General features: G+C 41.8%; 1 protein-coding gene across 1 annotated transcript in view; it reads left to right on the forward strand.

Moving 5' to 3' along the window:
• Window positions 1–20,265, forward strand: part of UTP20 (UTP20 small subunit processome component) — a 103,719-nt gene that overhangs the window by 78,492 nt on the left and 4,962 nt on the right. Inside the window, exons 44-58 of the mRNA XM_008256963.4 lie at window positions 1,225–1,323; window positions 2,905–3,072; window positions 5,033–5,199; window positions 6,223–6,364; window positions 8,243–8,359; window positions 10,285–10,455; window positions 10,676–10,807; window positions 12,366–12,476; window positions 13,666–13,745; window positions 14,198–14,267; window positions 14,389–14,571; window positions 15,212–15,343; window positions 16,474–16,606; window positions 18,475–18,662; window positions 19,746–19,817. Coding sequence (XP_008255185.1) covers window positions 1,225–1,323; window positions 2,905–3,072; window positions 5,033–5,199; window positions 6,223–6,364; window positions 8,243–8,359; window positions 10,285–10,455; window positions 10,676–10,807; window positions 12,366–12,476; window positions 13,666–13,745; window positions 14,198–14,267; window positions 14,389–14,571; window positions 15,212–15,343; window positions 16,474–16,606; window positions 18,475–18,662; window positions 19,746–19,817 — 1,965 coding nt within the window. The remainder of the gene's footprint in view (window positions 1–1,224; window positions 1,324–2,904; window positions 3,073–5,032; window positions 5,200–6,222; window positions 6,365–8,242; window positions 8,360–10,284; window positions 10,456–10,675; window positions 10,808–12,365; window positions 12,477–13,665; window positions 13,746–14,197; window positions 14,268–14,388; window positions 14,572–15,211; window positions 15,344–16,473; window positions 16,607–18,474; window positions 18,663–19,745; window positions 19,818–20,265) is intronic.

Raw genomic sequence — 20,265 nt, forward strand, 5'->3', positions numbered from 1 at the left:
ATGCTGGTAAACTCACTGAAAGCCTACTGGTACTTGGGTTCTAGTTTTCTTTCCCCATAGCCGCTCCATAAGTCCTGTCCAGGTTTTAGGGCTGCATTCAATGGTGAGACAGGGTAGAGTGTGCTTTCCCCGTCTTACAGCTGGAACCAGAGCCCCGTCAATATTCATCTTTATTCTCTTCTTAGAGCCAGCACTTGATTCGTGGCTACTTCGTGTGAGGCACTGTTAGGTAGTGGGATACAGGGATGAGGGCAGTGCATCTCTGTCCTTCAGGATTTATTTGTACATTTTAAGGAGCACCCAATTAGCCCTCTTTTCTCTAATCACCTGTTCTTCAAGTCCATGTCATGATTCATTGAAATAGCTGAAATAGAGCTAAGAGAACAACTAGTTTGGATTTTAGTATTAGCCATGTACACACTACCAAAATTTTATTCTTCAAGTGTCACTCTTCACCTTGGCCAACCAATTAAAAAACTTATAAAACTAGGTAAAGCCCACAGCAGTTATTTTTATTAGACATTATACTTGTTTCCTTCATACCACTCTTTTTTTTTTTTTTTTTTTTTTTTTTTTAATTTGACAGGTAGAATTATAGACAGAGACAGAGAGAAAGGTTTTCCTTCCATTGGTTCACTCCCCAAATGGCTGCTACAGCCAGTGCTATGCCAATCCGAAGCCAGGAGCCAGGTACTTCCTCCTGGTCTCCCATGAGGGTGCAGGGCCCAAGCACTTGGGCTATCCTCCACTGCCCTCCTGGGCCACAGCAGAGAGCTGGACTGGAAGAGAAGCAACCGGGACTAGAACCCGGCGCTCATGTGGGATGCCGGCACTGCAGGCGGAGGATTAACCAAGTGAGCCATGGCGCCAGCCCCACACCACTTTCTATCCTAGTTTTTATTGCATTCAGCACAGTCAAGCATCTTATATCACGGCTGGTTTTTCAGGACACTTGAGTCTTTCTTTATAAACCACTGCCCTGGTGTAGTCATGGTGATCCATGTTAAACATGGTAATATGTTTCTGAATGTCCTTTGTACAAAGTGATCATTTACATCCAGGATTTTAGATGGTGGTGGAAATATGTGTCATTGGTGAAAGCCTCTCCAAGCAATAGCAGACATAGGAACTCTTAAGTGCTCCTTTGCACTGCTTTATAGATAGTGTATTTTTTTAGTGTGCTGTTCTTAATCATTTATATGTTTACCATACTTCTCATTTTAGGTCCACGTGCTAACTTTCACTGTTTACATGTTGCTACAAAACCTCACCAACAAGCTCCAAGTTGGGGATTTAGATTCTTGTTTGGATATAATGATTGAGGTAAGATTTATAGGAAGGAATTCCAGTTTTTTCTTACGTAGCAAAAGATGCAAAAAGTTGACAAAATAAGAAATAATAGTAGCTATAAAAATGAAAACAACATACTATTATCTTTTAGATTGGTAAAGGTTTAAAAAACTAAGGCTCAAAGGGAATGAGCACTCTGCCAATGCTAATAAATTATAAAATGGTGTAATCTGTCTGGAAAGAAAGTTGATATTTTGTATCAAGAGCTTTTTAAGATTTATTTATTTATTTGAAAGGCAGTGTTACAGAGAGACAGAGGCAGAGAGAGAGAGAGAGGTCTCCCATCTGCTGGTTTACTCCCCAAATGGCCGCAATTGTTGGAGCTTGGCTGATCCAAAACCAGGAGCCTGGAGCTTCTGGGTCTCCCACATGGGTACAAGCACTTGGGCTATCTTCTGCTTTCCCAGGCCATAGCAGAGAGCTGGATTGGAAGTGGAGCAGCCAGGACTTGAACTAGCACCTATATGAGATGCCGGCACTGCAGATGGCAGCTTTACCTGCTATGCCACAGCGTCAGCCCCAAGAGCTTTTGAAATGAGCAAAAATGTTTAAGTCTCTTCCAAGAGTCAGTGTTAAAGGAATAATCAGAGATGTGGTATGGGATTTAGGTAAAAATGTGTTCCCCTGAGCTTTATTTAGAAGAGTGAAAAATTGATGATCAACTTTTTAAATTGGGTAATGTGATAATTGGGGGGATTGATTAGGAGGAGAATAATTTTGCCATATAACCTTTTGCTAAATTTATTAAAAAGAAACCTACACACTAGTATTTTGTATCTTGATATTAATATTTACATTACTTAAGTCTCACAGCATAGCAGGTTAAGCTGCTGCCACTTAGGACAACTGTATCCCATGTTGGTGTGCTTACTTTGAGCCCAGCTGCCCCACTTAATACAACTGTCTGCTAATGCACACCCTCAGAGTCACCAGATGGTGGTCCGAGTCCTTGCGGCCCTTCCACTCACAAGAAAGCCTTGAATGGGATTCTCACCTCCTGGCATCAGTCTGGCCCAGCCCCAGCTCTTGCAGGCATCTGGGGAGTGATCCAGCAGATGGAAGATGTCTCTTTGTCACTCTTTGAAATAAATAAAAATAAAGTTTTTAAAGTTCATGGAAAAATGGGATCAATAGATAAATTCTAGTGTAAGAAAAGTTTGAAATCTTAGTTTTTTCATAAAACACATTTTCCATGAACTTTTTGTGGATGCGCTCATATGCATAAATTTCAGAAATTTTTTGCCTGAAAATAAACTTACCTCTTAATTCCATTTTCCATGAACTTTTTGAAGTACTCTCATATGTCTATGAAATATTTTTCTTTTTGTTTCCCATTAGTATCTGCCTTCATTTCTCTATGTGTTTCTTTTCTAGTAGTTAATCCCCAACCTTCATTGAAAACAAGAGAAATTTAATAAAAACTACCATCCCATTTAGTCTAGTCCACCTCGCTTTCCATTGATTTGGACATGCCAGTGCTTTTGTCAAAGTTTACCTATGTTGCAGCATCTTCCTGAGTGTGCATAATGACCATTTGTCTTTGCTTCCCCCAAGATTTTTAACCATGAGTTGTTTGGTGCCGTTGCTGAAGAGAAGGAAGTAAAGCAGATCCTCTCTAAAGTCATGGAGGCACGGAGAAGCAAGAGTTACGATTCCTATGAAATCCTGGGAAAGTTCGTAGGAAAAGATCAAGTTACAAAGCTCATTCTTCCATTAAAAGAGGTAAGGACTTGAATGTGATACAGGGAATCTGAACATTAGCAAAATCATAAGCTCCTAAAACAAGCTTTGTAGCCAGCCTTCTGTGTATCCAGGTGTTCTACATTAAAAATTTTGGGGAAAAAAATTTATATCTGTGTTGAGCATGTACAGACTGTTTTCTTGTCATTCCCTAAACAACACAGTATAACAAGTATTTACAGAGCATTTACATTGTATTAGGTGTTATGAGTAATCTAGAGATGATTTCAAGTGTTTGAGAGATGTGTGTAGGTTATATAAGAAGACTTCAAAAATTTTGTGAGAAATGCAATGAGAAGACAATGTGAATTTTCCATGCCCTCTTGTATGAAACTACTGCATCATTTTTCTATAACAGACTTGAGAAACTGTGTTTTTCGGTGTCCACAAGGCTCTTGAATCCAAATCCTGACAAATACCAAAGGACTAGCAGTACTGATCGCCCATGATTTTCTTTGATGCTAAGGCCACCAGTACCAGATGGCCACTAAGTGGCAGACCTGAGTCAGATTCTTTAAGAGTCTTAGTCCCTGATGTGAACCAGCAGATGTGCAAGGAAAGACAATAAAAACCTGAGTACCTGTGGAAGCTGTAGCTGGATCAAGTTAGTACCTAAGAACCAAGATGTTGGAATCACACTACTGCTCCCAGACTGCCAAGAGGATGAGAGCTGGCATTTATTGAATATATAAATGATGTTCCAAACAGTGATATATTGTCTCTTCTCATCTGCACAACCATCCAACGAGGTCGATGATACCTGAATTTTACAGATGAGGCTTAGGATCAGGATTTAGCTCCAGATCCTTAGCTTATGGCCGTTCCACTGTTTGATTCTGCTTCATAGAGAGCAGGGAATATCATTTACCCACCTTCCTATCATTTTCTGTGCCTCTTACAGGGGCAAACACTCAATAAATGATATTAATTCTTTTTATACAATTCTATGTACTAAAACTAGAGTTAAAAAACACCATTTTTTCTTTCTAAATTATTTTATCGTTTTTCATTTTTATTTGAAAGGCAGAGAGAAAGATCTTCCATCTAATGGTTCACTCTCAAATGCCCACAATAACCAGAGCTAGCCAGTATCCCAGAACTCAGGCCAGGTCTCCCACATGAATGACAGGAATCCATGTACTTGAGCTATCACCTGCCTCCCAGAGTGTGTATCAGGAAGCTGAAATTGGAAGCAGAGCCAGGCACTCTGATAAGGGATGTGAGCATCCCTAACTGTTGCACCAAATAGAGCACTATTCTAATGATGTGAATTACTCTGAGTTCAAATGTTTTTAACTGCTAGACAAACTCTCTGGTTGTTCTGAGAGTGAATTCAGTTTTATCTGAGCCTGATCTAGGAAATGTTAGGTGTACTTTGAGCATGAAAAACAGCCACCAGAACACACATATATTTGTATATTATGGAATCTCTAAGGTAATGAAAATTATTAATACTATGTCTTATGCAGTGTAATCATTGTGAAGTGCCGATTATCTTGCTGAGGTTGATGATCCTGAATTTCCTGTAAGTTCCTCTGATTTGGCCCAGAGCTAATAGCAAACCCTGATGTTTAGCCATTGCAGCACTTCTTTCAAGTCACCTCATTTAATACTCTAGGAGGGTTGATGTCTGAGAAGCCTTGCTTCAGGTCTGGGCTGTGTGTCCTGAGGTCTCACGGACAGGGTGCAGGGAGAGAGTGAGAGGAGCACAGAGCCACAGTGCTCACTTCCTTTCTCAAGGCTGAGGTTATGGGTAACTTACTTTATAAGTTTTATCTGTATTTGAAAATTTCATGAAGAATGGACTTTTTTTTTAATTAGAAAAAAACCCATTTATTAGAAAGCACAAACATTTAGTACATATGTTATAAAACAAAACTGTCAGTACAACAAATCAAAATGCATTGTGTTCCATTGCCATAATGCTTCTCTTTGCCTTTAGATCTTACAAAATACCACGAGCTTAAAACTGGCCCGCAAGGTGCATGAAACCTTACGCCGAATCATAGCAGGATTGATTGTAAATCAGGAAATGACGGCAGAAGCTATTCTGTTGCTCAGTTACGGTTTGGTCAGTGAAAATCTTCCCCTGTTAACAGAGAAAGAAAAGTAAGTTTGGGGCAAAAGAAAGAAAACCTAAACTCCCTTTAGGTGCTTATTTCTGATTTACTTATTTATTTTATTTTCTTACTTCCTCTTAACTGAGTTAATTTAGTCATTTGCTTTAGGTTAGAAATTATGTTCATCTGAGTTGCAAGATGGTACTATTTTGTGGTATGATACATTTTTTTAAAGATTTATTTATTTATTTGAAAGTCATAGTTACACAGAGAGAGGAGAGGCAGAGAGAGAGAGAGAGAGCAAGAGAGAGAGGTCTTCCATCCAATGGTTCACTCCCCAATTGGCTGCAACGGCTGGAGCTGTGCTGATCCGAAGCCAGGAGCCAGGAGCTTTTTCCAGGTTTCCCACATGGGTACAGGGGCCTGCAATGGCCAGAGCTGCGCCAATCCGAAGCCTGGAGCCAGGAGCTTCATCCGGATCTCCCATGTGGGTGACAGGGTCCAGACACTTGGGCCATCTTCCACTGCTTTTCCCAGGCCATTAGCAGGAAGCTGGATTGGAAGTGGAGCAGTTGGGACACAAACCAGCGCCCACATGGGATGCTGATGTTACAAGCGATGGCTTCACACTCTACACCACAACACCATCCCTTTCTCTTACCATTTTTACTTTATTTAGGATAGACTTTAAATATATATCTCTTATTCTAATTAAACAGAGATTTAGACCTTGAAGAGTTTTAAATACCTTAAGTATTAGTAAACTTCCTTTGGATTTTGCTTCAGTGTTCTAAAAGAGACTTCTTAATATTTGTTTTCAGAAATCAGACAAAGGGACTGTCTTACTCATTTTAGTTTAGATGTAGGTCTTTCAATCTGACATCTGTTTTTGTATGTTAACCTAGAAACCTCGATCACCAACCTAATCATCTCTCTGTGTCTTGTGGTTAAGGAGGGTTAAGCAGCACATGAAGAAGTGCTGGGCTCCTGTCACCATGCAGAGCCACCGTAGCTTCTTGAAATTCAACTGACAGTGTTCTTCCTGCTATTTTCACTCCATTGTGATTGACAGAAACCCAGCACCCCCTGCACCAGATCCACGCCTGCCACCCCAGAGCTGCCTTCTGCTTCCACCGACTCCGGTTCGAGGTGGACCAAAAGCTGTTGTGAGCAAGAAAACCAACATGCACATATTTATTGAGTCTGGGCTTCGGGTAAGAATTAGCATTAAAGAGATCTGCTGCCTTCCGGGACTGCGTACCTTTTAGTCCTCTGTGGAATTAACCAGTAATGCACATTTCCACTGGAAATGCCTTACTGTAAATAAATAATAGAATTTTTTTTTAAGATTTATTTTATTTATTTGAAAGACAGAGTTACAAAGAGGCAGAGTCAGAGAGAGAGGGAGAGAAGTCTTCAATGCACTGGTTCACTCCCCAGATGGCCACAGTGGCCAGAGCTGCACCGATCTGAAGCCAGGGGCCAGGAGTTTCTTCCGGGTCTCCCATGCAGGTGCAGGAGCCTATGGACTTGGGCCATCTTCTGCTGCTTTCCCAGACCATAGCAGAGAGCTGGATTGGCAGTGGAGTAGCCGGGACTCAAACCAGCTCCCATATGGGATGCTGGCACTGCAGGCAACAGTTTTACCTGCTACGGCACAGCACTGGCCCCTAGAATTTTTTTAAAGGTTCATTGGTTCATTTACTATGTATCTCTTCCAGTGCTTAACTCTCTTGGAATTAACAATTCTGATATAGTATTTGTTAGGATTTCACTACTGCCTTGCTCAGGAGGCCCCCTAAAAGACTGAGTATTTTTAAAAGATGGGAAGATTTTCAAAATACAGATATGATAGTTTTATGTCCTTCAGCTCCAGTTTTCCCTAGGAGAGATCCCAGCCCTTCCTTTGGGCAACAGGGTCTATCTAGCCCCACATTGTGCCCCTGCAACACACCATACAGCCAGCTGGCTGCCCTTCAGTTCTACAAAGTCATCATACTCTTCCCTACTCCAGGACTTCCCCACCACTCTCCCCAAAAGCACCTAGCATTTACACTTAATTCTTTTTTTTTTTTTTTAAGATTTATTTATTTATTTGGAAGTCAGAGTTAAAGAGAAGCAGAGGCAGAGAGAGAGCAAGCGAGTGATCCTCCATCCGCTGGTTCACTCCCCGAAATGGCCACAACAGCTGGAGCTGGGCCAGTCCAAAGCCAAGAGCCAGGAGCTTCTTCCAGTCTCCCACATGGGTGCAGGGGCCCAAGGACTTAGGCTATCTTCTACTGCTTTCCCAGGCACAGGAAGATGGATCAGAAGTGGAGCAGCCAGGACTTAAACCAGTGCCCATATAGGGTGCCAGCACTGTAGGTGGCAGCTTTATTCACTACACCACAGCACCAGCCCCAGTTGTTTCCTTTGAGTCTTTCTGGCTAACTTCTTTCAAGACAGTGACCATGTCAATTGGCTATTCCTGTGTCCTGCTTGTAAGCTGCTGCCTGGGATCATGGTAGACTCTGAGTAAACATTTGGTAAAGGGACTTAGCATCTCAATTGCCTTCTTGGCTCACCGATAATCCCAGGCGGTTTCTCTTTTCTTAAAAGTGTTTGTCATTTTAGATAGAAGCATTTTTTTTTTTTTTTTTTTTTTTGACAGGCAGAGTGGACAGTGAGAGAGAGACAGAGAGAAAGGTCTTCCTTTTGCCGTTGGTTCACCCTCCAATGGCCGCCGCGGCTGGCGCGCTGCGGCCAGCGCACCGCGCTGATCCGATGGCAGGAGCCAGGAGCCAGGTGCTTTTCCTGGTCTCCCATGGGGTGCAGGGCCCAAGCACCTGGGCCATCCTCCACTGCACTCCCTGGCCACAGCAGAGGGCTGGCCTGGAAGAGGGGCAACCGGGACAGAATCCGGCGCCCCGACCGGGACTAGAACCCGGTGTGCCGGCGCCGCTAGGCGGAGGATTAGCCTAGTGAGCCGCGGCGCCGGCCTAGATAGAAGCATTTTAACATTTCTTGTTTATCTCCTAAAATCATTTCACATTTACCTAGTGTATTTGGTCTTATGGGCATCTTCAGTGAAATACCTCTGTCAAACCTTCTAGCTGTTACATCTGAGTCTAAAGACTTCCAAGATCAAGTCTTCATGTGAACATGCCCTGGAAATGTTGGATCCTTTTGTGGCTCTCCTTATCGACTGCCTGGGTTCCATGGACGTGAAGGTGAGCATCAGTTTCTTCACAAGAGCTGTGTCATGCAGAACACCTAGAACTTACTTCTAAACCTGTTTCAAGAGGCATTTGGATTTTTTAAAGGGATTTTCACATGCTGAACCACCACTGTTCCCTGCATTAATTATAATCCTGTTTGGATTGCCAGCAACAATTACAAAAGCCTTTCTAGGGATATTAATTATCTCATTTGATCCTCACAACTTTGAGTGTCAGTGGTGTTGTCCCCATGCCAGTAATCATCGTTATCACGATTGTCACTACTCCATGCTATGGATCCTTAGGATGTTATCTCTGATCCTCTCAACAACCCCTGAGACATGCACTTTTTTCTCCTTTCTTTATTTGGAAGTCAGAATTATATGGGGGGCAGTAGGGGAAAGAGAGAGAGATCTTCCGTCCTGGTTCACTCCCCAGGTGGCTACAGCATACATCACTGGGCCAGCCAAAGTCAGGAACTGAGAGCTTCATCTGGGTCTCCTGCACATGTGGCAGGGGTCCAAACACATGGCCATCTTCAGCTGCTTTCCCCAGACCATTAGCATGGAGCTTGATGGGAAATGGAGCAACCATATGGGAAGCCGGCATTGCAGGTGGTGGCTTTACCTGCCATGCCACAACGCTGACCCTAGGCATACATTCTTAATGTTTCTATTTTATAGATTAGAAAACTAGGGCTAGGACCATATCATAGATCTAGGATATAAACCAAGTATATTAGATTCCAAAGACTACACGTCTTCCACTTGGCATGTCACCTATTTTACAGATAAAAATGCTGAGGGGTTAAGTAACATCTCTAGAGTCAACAGGTAATCAGTGGCACAGCTAGGATATAAGACCAGGTCTTTCTGACTCCCCTGCTGTTGCCTCTGCAGCTTCATCTAATCCAAGCCAAGGAGGCCATCACAGCAACCAGAGTGGGAGGGGTTACATTGTAGAGAGCTGACTAGGTGATCTCTAAGGTTTGGCCTCAGGGTTCAGTGATTCTATGCAATCACATGGTCCCAGCATACTTTTCCATGTGTTTTGTATAGCAATTAACTGTATTAAAATGATGGTTAATGGTTCCCAGGCTTAATTTCTGAGCTACCTACTTCCTAAATGCAGAAGTGTATCCTTATCTTCACTTTTATAATACCCAGTAGAGTACCTTCTATCAAAATACAAGTTTAGTAAGAATGGGTCACATTGAAGGGGCCAGCGCTGTGGTGCAGTGGGTTAACACCCTGGCCTGGGGCACCAGCATCCCATATGGGTACCAGTTCTAGTCCTGGCCGCTCCTCTTCCAACCCGGCTCCCTGCTATGGCCTGGGAAAGCAGCAGAAGATGGCCCAAGTCCTTGGGCCCCTGCACCCACATGGGAGACCCAGAAGAGGCTCCTGGCTCCTGGCTTCAGATCGGCGCAGCTCTGGCCATTGTGGCCAGTTGGGGAATGAACCATCGGATGGGAGATTCTCTCTCTCTCTCTCTCTCTCTCTCTCTCTCTCTCTGCTTCTCTCTCTGTGTAACTCTGACTTTGAAATAAATCTTTTTTAAAAAAAAAAGAGTGGATCATATTGAAGTACCAGTCTAGAAAATAGAGAATTCATTTAAAATCTAGAATTTTTTTTAAAAAAATTATAAAATTGGCCCGCTAATCCAAATTGTTTACCCATAGGTTAAAAATATGGTAAGTGTGCAATTTTTCTTACTTGCTTATGATCTGCCTTCACTTGGCTTATGGATAAGCATTAAGTTCTTCCACACCAGGGAATAAGAAAGTTACTACACTTTGGCAATGGTTCTTCCAGAGTGGGCTGTACAAAGCATTTTATGTATTCAGATCAATTACCTGTAGAGTCTTTGCAGCCTCAGCTCCTGAATTGTTGGGATTTGTCACTTCATACATTGATTGTTTTGTTTTGTCTTTTCAGGTGATCACAGGTGCTTTACAATGCCTAATCTGGGTCTTGAGGTTCCCTCTGCCTTCCATAGAAACCAAAGCAGAAAAGTTGACGAAACACCTCTTCCTTTTGCTCAAGAACTATGCAAAACTTGGGGCTGCCAAGGGTCAGAATTTCCACCTGGTGGTCAACTGCTTCAAGGTGCGCCATCTTCACTTTGCATTTAGAGAAAGCCAGGACCACAATTAATATCAAAGTTAGTCTCCCCCATTGCCCTTTGTGGCCTGGGCCAAGTTTTCTCCAGGATAATTTGCTAAGGCAGTTGCTCTCTTGTGTGGATAGTGTTGCTGTATTAAGTCTTACCTCACTGTATCCGATGTGTAGAATGTGCTGGCTATGACTTCACTGTTGTAACTTGCAGTGTGTGACCATCCTTGTAAAGAAAGTCAAGTCGTACCATATAACTGAAAAACAGCTTCAAGTTCTACTGGCGTACGCTGAGGAGGATATTTATGACACTTCAAGACAAGCTACTGCATTTGGTCTTCTCAAGGTAAAGTATCACCAGAACATTGGCTCTTTTAGTTTATAAGCCATACATCATATGACAGATTGTTTTTTAGAGGCACAGGAAGCTCCTATCTGCTTGTTCCAAATTCCCTCAAGGGCTAGAGCTGGGCCAGGGCCAAACCTAGGAGCCCGGAACTCAATCCAAATTGCCCAAGTGAGTGGCAAGTACCCAAAAACTTGAGCCGTCACTGATGTCTCCCAGAGTCTCCATTAGCAGGAAGCTAGAAACAGTAACCAGAGTCAGGCAGTGAACTCAGGTGCTCCGATGTGGGACATGGGCATCCTAACCAGCGCCTTAACTGCTTGGCCAAATTCCCATCCCATTTTTTTTTTAAGATTTATTTATTTGTTTGAAAGGCAGAATTACAAAGAGGCAGAGGCAAAGAGAGAGAGAAGTCTTCCATCTGTAGGTTCACTCCCCAAATGGCTGGAGCTACACTGATCTGAAGCCAGGAGCTTCTTCTGGGTCTCCCACGCAGTTACAGGGGCCCAAGGACTTGGGCCATCTTCCACTGCTTTCCCAGGCCATATCAAAGAGCTGGATGGGAAGTGGAGCAGCCAAGACTCGAACTGGCACCCGTATGGGATGCCAGCACTGCAGTTAGCAGCTTTACCCACTTTGCCACAGCACCGCCCCCCATTTTTTCTTTTTTATTTATTTTCTTGAGAGAATCACACACGTAGACATATCAGTGTTTTTTGTTTGTTTTTGCTTTTTGGGGTTTTGTTTTTGTTTTTTAGATTTATTTATTTATTTGAAAGGTAAAGTCACAGAGACAAAGAAGGGGAGACAGAGATTTTCCATCTGCTGGTTCACTCCCCAAATGGCCACAGCAGCCAGGCTGTGCCAGACAGAAGCCAGAAGTTTTTCCGGGTCTCCCACGTGGGTGCCAAGGGCCCAGGACTTGGGCCATCCTCTGCTACTTTCCTAGGCCCATTAGCAAGGAGCTGGATTGGAAGTGGAGCAGTCGGGACTTCTTGGTGTTTTGAATTTGAACTGCTGCCCATGTGGGATGCCAACACTGCAGGCCATGGCTTAACCAACTCACCACAGAACCAGCCCCGGTTTCTTTGTTTTTAAGATTAAATAGCTGGCCAGCGCTGCAGCTCACTAGGCTAATCCTCCGCCTGCGGCGCTGGCACCCCAGGTTCAAGTCCCGGTTGGGGCGCCGGATTCTGTCCCGGTTGCTCCTCTTCCAGTCCAGCTCTCTGCTGTGGCCCGGGAGTGCAGTGGAGGATGGCCCAGGTGCTTGGGCCCTGCACCTGCATGGGAAACCAGTTGGAAGCACCTGGCTCCTGGCTTCGGATCGGCGCAGCGCGCCAGCCATAGTGGCCATTTGCGGGGTGAACTAACGGAAGGAAGACCTTTCTGTCTGTCTCTCTCACCATCTAACTCTGCCTGTCAAAAAAAAGATTAAATAGCTGTATATTTCTGAAATTAAGTAATAAAATAACTGATATTGCTTTAACATCAAGGCTGCAGAACTTTCATCTATTCTAAAACACATTAAATGAGTACATAATTTTCTTTTATGTTTTAGGCTATTTTATCAAGAAAGTTGTTGGTCCCAGAAATTGATGATGTCATGCGGAAAGTATCCAAGTTGGCTATTTCTGCACAAAGCGAACCTGCCAGAGTCCAGTGCAGACAGGTTTGTACAGAGAGCCTAGTCGGACCACAGCAGGGCTGGAGTCCTGCCTTGTCTGCTCAACTTTTGATTAGAGAAGTCAACATTGGCTAAATTCTGAAGAGCTCTTGGGGTCATGTGGGTGCTTTGTTGTAAAACTCAGGCACCTTAGTTCAGGAGATCAGAGAAGGTTTTCCTGAGGATTGACAATAGCTCAGCCAAAATGTGAAGGAAGAACATGGCTTAGCCATCCAGGTGGAGGGGCAGGCAGTAGGTGCTGTGGAAGGTGAGGCTTGCAGTGCATAGGAACTTAGCTTTCCTGGGGAGCTAAATGAAGGGGAGTGAGGTGGGGGAGAGAAGCAGTCTGAACTTGCGATTGAAGGTGTAATTGGGCTGCTGAGGAGGCCAGGATGGAAGGGAGAAAGCAAGCCTTCAGGAAAAAATTGCTTGACTACCATTAGGAAGAAAGAGGGTTAGCTGCTACTCCACAGGTTATGGCCTCCTCCGCTCCACTCGTAGTTCCTTCAAAGAAAATGGTGTCCTTGTTTGATTCCTAAGTTGGAGGGAGGAGCAAACCTTGGAAAGTTTAATGATGTGCTTTACTTCTCATAGTTTATTAATAAAGAGGAAGATGATAATGGCTTGAAAATGAAGCCTTTGGACACAGATGAATTACAAAATTCTGGGCTTGTCACATGAGCCAGATATTTAACCTCTCTATGCCAATTTCATTCTCTCACTATTTAATAAGATAATATCAGCTACTTCCTAAGGGAGTGATAAGAATTAACCAAGAAACAGTAACATAGTGCTTAGTGCATAGAAGAGATTTAATAAATGCATTAGTTATTTTCATTACTATTGATATAATCACCATATTCTAATAGTTATTCAGGGGGAGAAATGGGGTTGAACCGTAGTCCATACTAGTCCACCCCATTATCTGTCAGAGAGAGATCAACTTCAACATGACAGTGAGAGAGTTTTAATTGAATTGCCAATGGTGAGCCAGGACGTGGCTCCCCTCAATAGGGGAGAGACCCATCATGTTGACTTCACAGGCAGACTTAGCTGGTGTCCATTGAAAAGCCTGATGTATGACTCTTTGGAGAGATTTTTATAAAATACCAGTGTGTCCCAGAAAGCAACTTAGAAAACAGAAATCCTAGAGAAAGGAGACCCAAATAATCATCTATGTGACTTTTGTTCCTAGGTTTTTCTGAAATACATTCTTGACTATCCTCTGGGAAACAAATTGAGACCCAACTTGGACTTCTTGCTTGCTCAACTGAAGTAAGCTTAAGCCATTAACTATACAGTTTCTTCTTTCCCTTTAATATGGCAGCTGTTGGGATAAGGACAGACCCTGAACATAGAGGCACAGTCTCTAGGGATATTGTGAATGACTCGGGCTTAATTTATCATGCATTGTGCTGGGTTTCATTTGTGAGTTCTTGTGTGTTCTTATTTATCTATGAGTGCTTTGAGTTGCTTTTTAATCCATCTAGTCTGACCATTGATTGTCATTCAATCCATGTAGGAGAATGTTGAAAATTTAACAAAATGGCATTTAAAACTGTGCAGTAGCTTGATGGAAATACACAAGGATTAAAATTAAGGAAATAAAAGTAGTTTTCATTTTCTATGCAATAGACTGACACATTGATCCATTATCTTAAATTCCTAAAATAATGATTAGTTAATCTTAGAAACCCTAACATATTCCTCCAATGTTCTTGCCCTAGTTATGAACACGAGACCGGCCGAGAGTCCACCTTGGAGATGATCGCCTATCTCTTTGAGACATTCCCTCAGGTACCGTGACTCACACTGCTCACCCGTGCTGCCCCGAGCCCAGGAAGTCCTCCATCCCCCCTTGTCAGAGCATCTGTGGGAATTCTCCCAAGTGTGGTCGTAAATACCTCTGTTCTTTCAGGGACTTCTTCACGAGAACTGTGGAGTGTTCTTTATTCCTCTTTGTCTAATGGTGGTGAATGATGACTCTGCCGTGTGCAAAAAGATGGCATCCATGACCATCAAATCCTTACTCAGTAAAATCAGCCTTGAGAAAAAAGATTGGCTATTTGAAATGGTCACCTCCTGGTTTGGAGCAAAAAAGGTAAGCAATGTTTTTCTTCATAGTTCAGTGTCAAGACTTGGCTTTTGGTGTTCATACTTCAAATAAGAAGATATATCATATATCCCATATAAGTTTATTTTTATCTGATTATGCAAATAATATATAGTCTCTAAAGTTTTAGGAAGTGTAAGAAGTTATAGAAAGTAACATAAAAATCACCTGTGTTCCTGTTGGTGGATAACTTTATTACCAATTTGCTTCTTTTGTTTCTGAGACATAATTTGTGTCATTCTGTCTGCTTGCTGACTCTGTGTCCACCATCAGTAGCCCATCTGTGTAGACTATAAACAATCAGTATCTTCTGTTGTGATTATTTGTTGCATGCCCACAAAATTTAGGAGTAAAATGAGACTTCTTTTTAAATTAAAATGGGAAAAACATGTATTAAAGTACTCAATAGATAATAATAAAAAACCACATACAAACATTATTCTTGGGTGGGAAGATTTCTTCACATTTTTATGTTGATCATCAAAGCTCCATATATTATTGATTTTTGACATCAGAAATGTTTTTATTATCCCTGAATGTTAATAAAATGTCCACCTCCATTTAACAATTTTCAGAATGGCCTCGCAACCTGTGCTAACACTGTCTTGTGATGGTTTATTTTTGATAGAGTCTGAGTAGACAGCTTGCTGCCTTAATCTGTGGAGTGTTTGTGGAAAGTGAAGGTGCTGATTTTGAGAGAAGGCTTAAAACTGTCCTTCCTGTGATTGAAAGGGAAATTAATCCTGAGAACTTTGAAGATGTAAGTACTTCTCTAGAGAATAGAACTTCTACTGATTTTTATTGTTTTACTTAAGACAGTATAGCTAATAGCATATTACTTGTGTTCAAAAATTGTTCTTTATTGGTAAAAGCAAAAATTCATTATAATTGAAACTTCTCCTAAAAACCAGCATCCCGTATGGAATGCTTCAGTTTGAGTCCTGGTCTACTTCTGATCCAGCTTTCTGCTAATGCACATACTGTGAGGCAGCATATGATGGCTGTAGTACCTGGGTTCCTGACTCCCATGTGGGAGACCCAGAAGGAGTTCCAGGCTCCTGGCTTCCGTCTGGTCCAGCCCTAGCTATTGTAGGCATTTGAGAGTGAATCACAGGTAGAAGATCTTTCTGTCTATGTCTCTTTCTACATTTAAAAGAAATATAAATAAAAATACATTTTAAATAAACAAATAAAAATGAGAGTTAAAGTATTTGTTATAATATATGGGAATCAAAAGTTCTCCCTGGGCAGTTTTACCTCCCAAAGGACAGTTGGCAATATTTGAAGACTTTTTAAAATTGCTACATTGAATTTTTAAATATTATTTTATCTATTTATTAAAAGGACAGAGACAGGCAAACAGAGCACTTCCATTTATTCCCTAAATGCTTACAAAAGCTAGCTACTGGGCCAGGCCAAAGCTAGAACCAAGAAGAACAAAATCCAAGTCTCCCACAAGGGTGGCAGGATCCAAATCATTTGAGTCACCACTGCTGCTTCCCAGGGTGCTTCAGCAAAAGCTGGGATCATGAGCAGAGCTAAGACTAAAACCCAAGCACTCTGATAAGGCTTGTAGACATCCCAACTAGTGTCTTAATTGCTAGGCCAAACACCTAGCCCTCCAGAAACATTTTTGGGTATCACAACTTAGGGGTGGGGGGCGCCACGGGCATCTACTAGGCAGAGACACTAGGGGTGCTGCTAAACGTCCCATAGTGCATGCAGCAGCCCTCCACTGCCCAGTGAAGCATTATCCAATCTAAAATGCCCGTGACGCTGAGGTTTAGAAGCCCTGGTGTAACTTTACAGGCTACAGTGAAAGTGTGCACCAGATGCCTTCCGTTTGTTTCTACCGATCGTTCCATTGACTTGCACCCATCTTGCTCTTAGATCATGGAAGAGACTGAAGAGAAAGCTGCAGATCGCCTGCTGTTCAGTTTTCTTACACTGATGAGCAAGCTCATCAAGGGATGTAACATTATTCAGTTTACCAGGCCCTCAGAGACTTTGCGTAAAATCTGGAGTAAGTGGTTTCTTTTTATATGAATCTGAAAGCAAACACATTAGTTATGATAGAGTTGCTGAAAATAGATTTGGAAACTTAGAATAAGAACGCTTGAGAAAAATCTGCAAGGTTCTTTCAGACTGCTTACAGTGAAAATGTCTCTTGCTGGAAAAAACCGTATGTATTACTTTTTAGGTAATACGAATGTATGATTTCATTTATACAAGAAAATATTAATTATTATATAATAAAAGGAAGGGAAAAATTCTCAATCCGCTTACCATGCATGGATAGTTTGTATATACGTATTTATTTTTCCTTTTATTTATTTATTCCTCTTCCTTTGAACAGTTTTACTAAGGTATAATTAACAAATAAAAATTTATATGTACTTATGGTTCACAATGTCATGATTTGATAGATGTACATGGCCTCTATTTCCAACCAGTCTTTCTTTAATTAGCCACAAGGTTTGTAGAGGCTTCTTAGTTACGTGTAAACTTCAATATCCTGTTTGCTGTGCCTAAGTAAGTTTACTGCTGTACTATAACACACTTAGTAGGTATGTTTCTTTTTTAAAAAAAAAAGATTTATTTATTAATTTGAAAGAGTTATATACAGAGAGAGAGGCAAAGAGAGAGGTCTTCCATCTGCTGGTTCACTCTCCAATTGGCCGCAACGGCTAGAGCTGTGCCAATCCGAAGCCAGGAGCCAGGAGCTTCTTCCGGGTCTCCCATGTGGATGCAGGGGCCCAAAGACTTGGGCCATCTTCTACTGCTTTTCCTAGGCCATAGCAAAGAGCTATATAGGAAGTAGAGCAGCCAGAACTCGAACTGGCACCCATATGGGATGCTGGCACTGTAGGCAGCTGCCTCACCCACTACGCCACAGCACCGGCCCCAAGTAGATATCTTTCTAAATTACTACATAGTACTCATCATGTAAATATGCCTAATTTACTTAAACTTCTATGGCATTCTCTAAAATGTTTAACATACTCAACTCTGATTAGCCAGAAAGTGGACATCGGAATGAATGTTTAAATTACCCACCTCTTAAAGAGCCAGAACTCATGAGCCTATGAGAAATACTATGGTCACTGGTGACCTCTTCTGCTATGGCTTCACTGAGTCATGGCCAGCCAGATTATGCAGAGGTTTGTGTAGAACAAAAGTTCGTGTTCATGAAATGGAACAGCATAATCTAAAACTGAGATATGACAGGGTTAATTTCTCCTGTTCCTCAACACTCACATTGTAAGACTTTTCACCTCAACTTTCCAAGTGTGGCAGGTAGAGAGTAGCTTATAGCCTAATGATGAAGAATCAAGAGTGGAACTGGCTCGGCCCTCTCTAGCTTAGCATATCACTCAGCCTCCCTGGAACATTACTTTCCTCTCTGTAAAGTGGAATTGACAGATTGAACCTCACGGAATTGGTGTGACGTCTAAATGATATAATATATGTAATACACTTAGCCCTGTGTCTGGCACATAGAAAGCCTTAATAAATAATAGTTTTCCAGACAGCTACTTGGAGCCACAAGCTTCCCTAATTATTAGACACAAATGTGTATCTAAATACGTATGTATATCAGTCATTTCAGAAAATGTGTTAGTGCTACTCTTGAATCTGAAACTAGTCCTTGTGGAACTGGTGTGATTTAAGTGTCTTTTATCGTGCTAAGAGTTGGTTTCGTAGTTGTTTCCAATGTCTCTACCCCGATTCTACCTCCTTTTGAGCTTCTGGGAAATAGGAACCATTTTATTTGTCTTTGGTTCTCCCCTGAGGCACATAGTAGTTACTCAGTGAATGTGTGAGTTAGATTTCCACCAAAGAACCAGGAAAGCTCCTGAAATGTCTGAGAATGCATTTCGTTTCCCTTAGGTCATGTTCATTCTCACTTGAGACATCCACACAATTGGGTGTGGCTCACTGCAGCCCAGATTTTTGGATTGCTCTTTGCCTCTTGTCAGCCAGAGGAGCTTGTTCGAAAATGGCATGCCAAAAAGACAAAAAAGAAACACTCAGAACCTGTAGCAATCCAGTTCCTAACGGGTGACCTTGACCAGAAGGTAAGATTTCTGTAAAACTTTCTGTTTCTGTGGTGACCTTTGTGGAATTTCTTTCTGGTTCATGGTAACTATTGAAGGGTTGGCCCTTGGGAGAAAGTCTTCCAGCTAACAACTGTTGGCCATGGGAATCAACAGGAGTGTTAGTAATTGGAATGGGGTCACCCCCAAGACTAAGGTTTACCAAAGATAACTTTTAGATCATGAGTGTAGTCAGGCTTGGATTTGCTCATTTCTCGTGACCGTCTTCTTTCTTTAGTAGCGTTGGAAAATAATAACCGTCTGTCCTGCTTCCTTCAGAAAGTTGTTGGTCACTAAATGAGAATGTGTTCATGAACATGTTAGGAAGGGACCAGTTATATTTGTCTCTGACTTTCTAGAGCCCAGCACAATGTCTGGCTCCCAGAGGGAACTCTAAATACTGAATGAGCCAAGAATGGAAAGGAAGAAATGAGGAAGAAAAACAATGGAGTGATGTGAAGTGCTCTACTTATAATATAAGGAATTAATATTCCTGGGTAGCAAAAATACTCCATGAGCTGAAATGCTAAGGGAAGGTAGAAAGAAGCAACTTCATCCTTGCTGGGCAAGAATCTTTTTCTTTAGATCTCTGCATTGAAAGCAAAATATAGTACATCAGTTGTGTGATGATTAGTTATTATGGTTAGTTGTGTTGTTTTTTTTTTTTTTTTTTTAAGATTTATGTATTTGTTTTTTTCTTTGAAAGGCAGACAGAGAAAAAGAGAGAGAGCTTGCATTCACTGGTTTATTCCCTAAATGGCCATGATAGCCAGGGCAGGGCCAGGCTGAAGCCAGAAGCCAGGAACTCCATCCAGGCCTTGCACTTGGGTGGCAGGGACACAAGTACTTGGGCCTTCATCCACTGCCTTCTCAAGGCATGTAAGAAGAGGGCTGTATTGGAATAGAGTAGCCAGGACTTGAACCAGGCACTCCAGTATGAGATGCTATCATTGCAACAGGCAGCCTAATGCACTGTGCCACAATGCCAGCCCCTATGGTTAGCCTTTTAAAATAATCTTGAACTGTTCTATGTTATGTCTGCCATTGTCTATTTTGTTTTCACAGATGAAAAGTATCTCTCTAGCCTCTTGCCATCAGTTGCATTCCAAGTTCTTAGATCAGTCTCTAGGAGAACAGGTAAGAACTGTAGTCTAGCTAGTTTAATAGAAGAGTCTTATTATTATAACAGTCTAGGAATATGCTTACATTTGTTTTTGTTTTGTTTCAACATGTTTTAATGCTTGGAGAATTAGATTGAATATAGACATACATTCACATTCCCGTTCAGTTATACACATGTATTTAGTCAACTCTTGGGTCTGCTTTGGGATAACTTGACTCCATTTAAAAATCTCCAATAAAGAGATGCATTGGTAAACTGATAATCATTTCCTCTTTGCTCTTAGCATATCTGTTCCACATTGTGACTGAAACTTTGAAGAAAATTAATTGTGTGATTATTTTCTTATTAAACTATAATACTGAATTTTCTGCCTAACCTCTGGAAGTTAAAAACAGTCATATTCATATTACAGTGTGGTATGAGAATTGTCCATACTTAATAAAAATGTAGAAAAATCATTTT

This window comes from Oryctolagus cuniculus, chromosome 11 (genome assembly GCF_964237555.1).
Source record: "Oryctolagus cuniculus chromosome 11, mOryCun1.1, whole genome shotgun sequence".
In the NCBI taxonomy this organism is placed as follows: Eukaryota; Metazoa; Chordata; class Mammalia; order Lagomorpha; family Leporidae; genus Oryctolagus; species Oryctolagus cuniculus.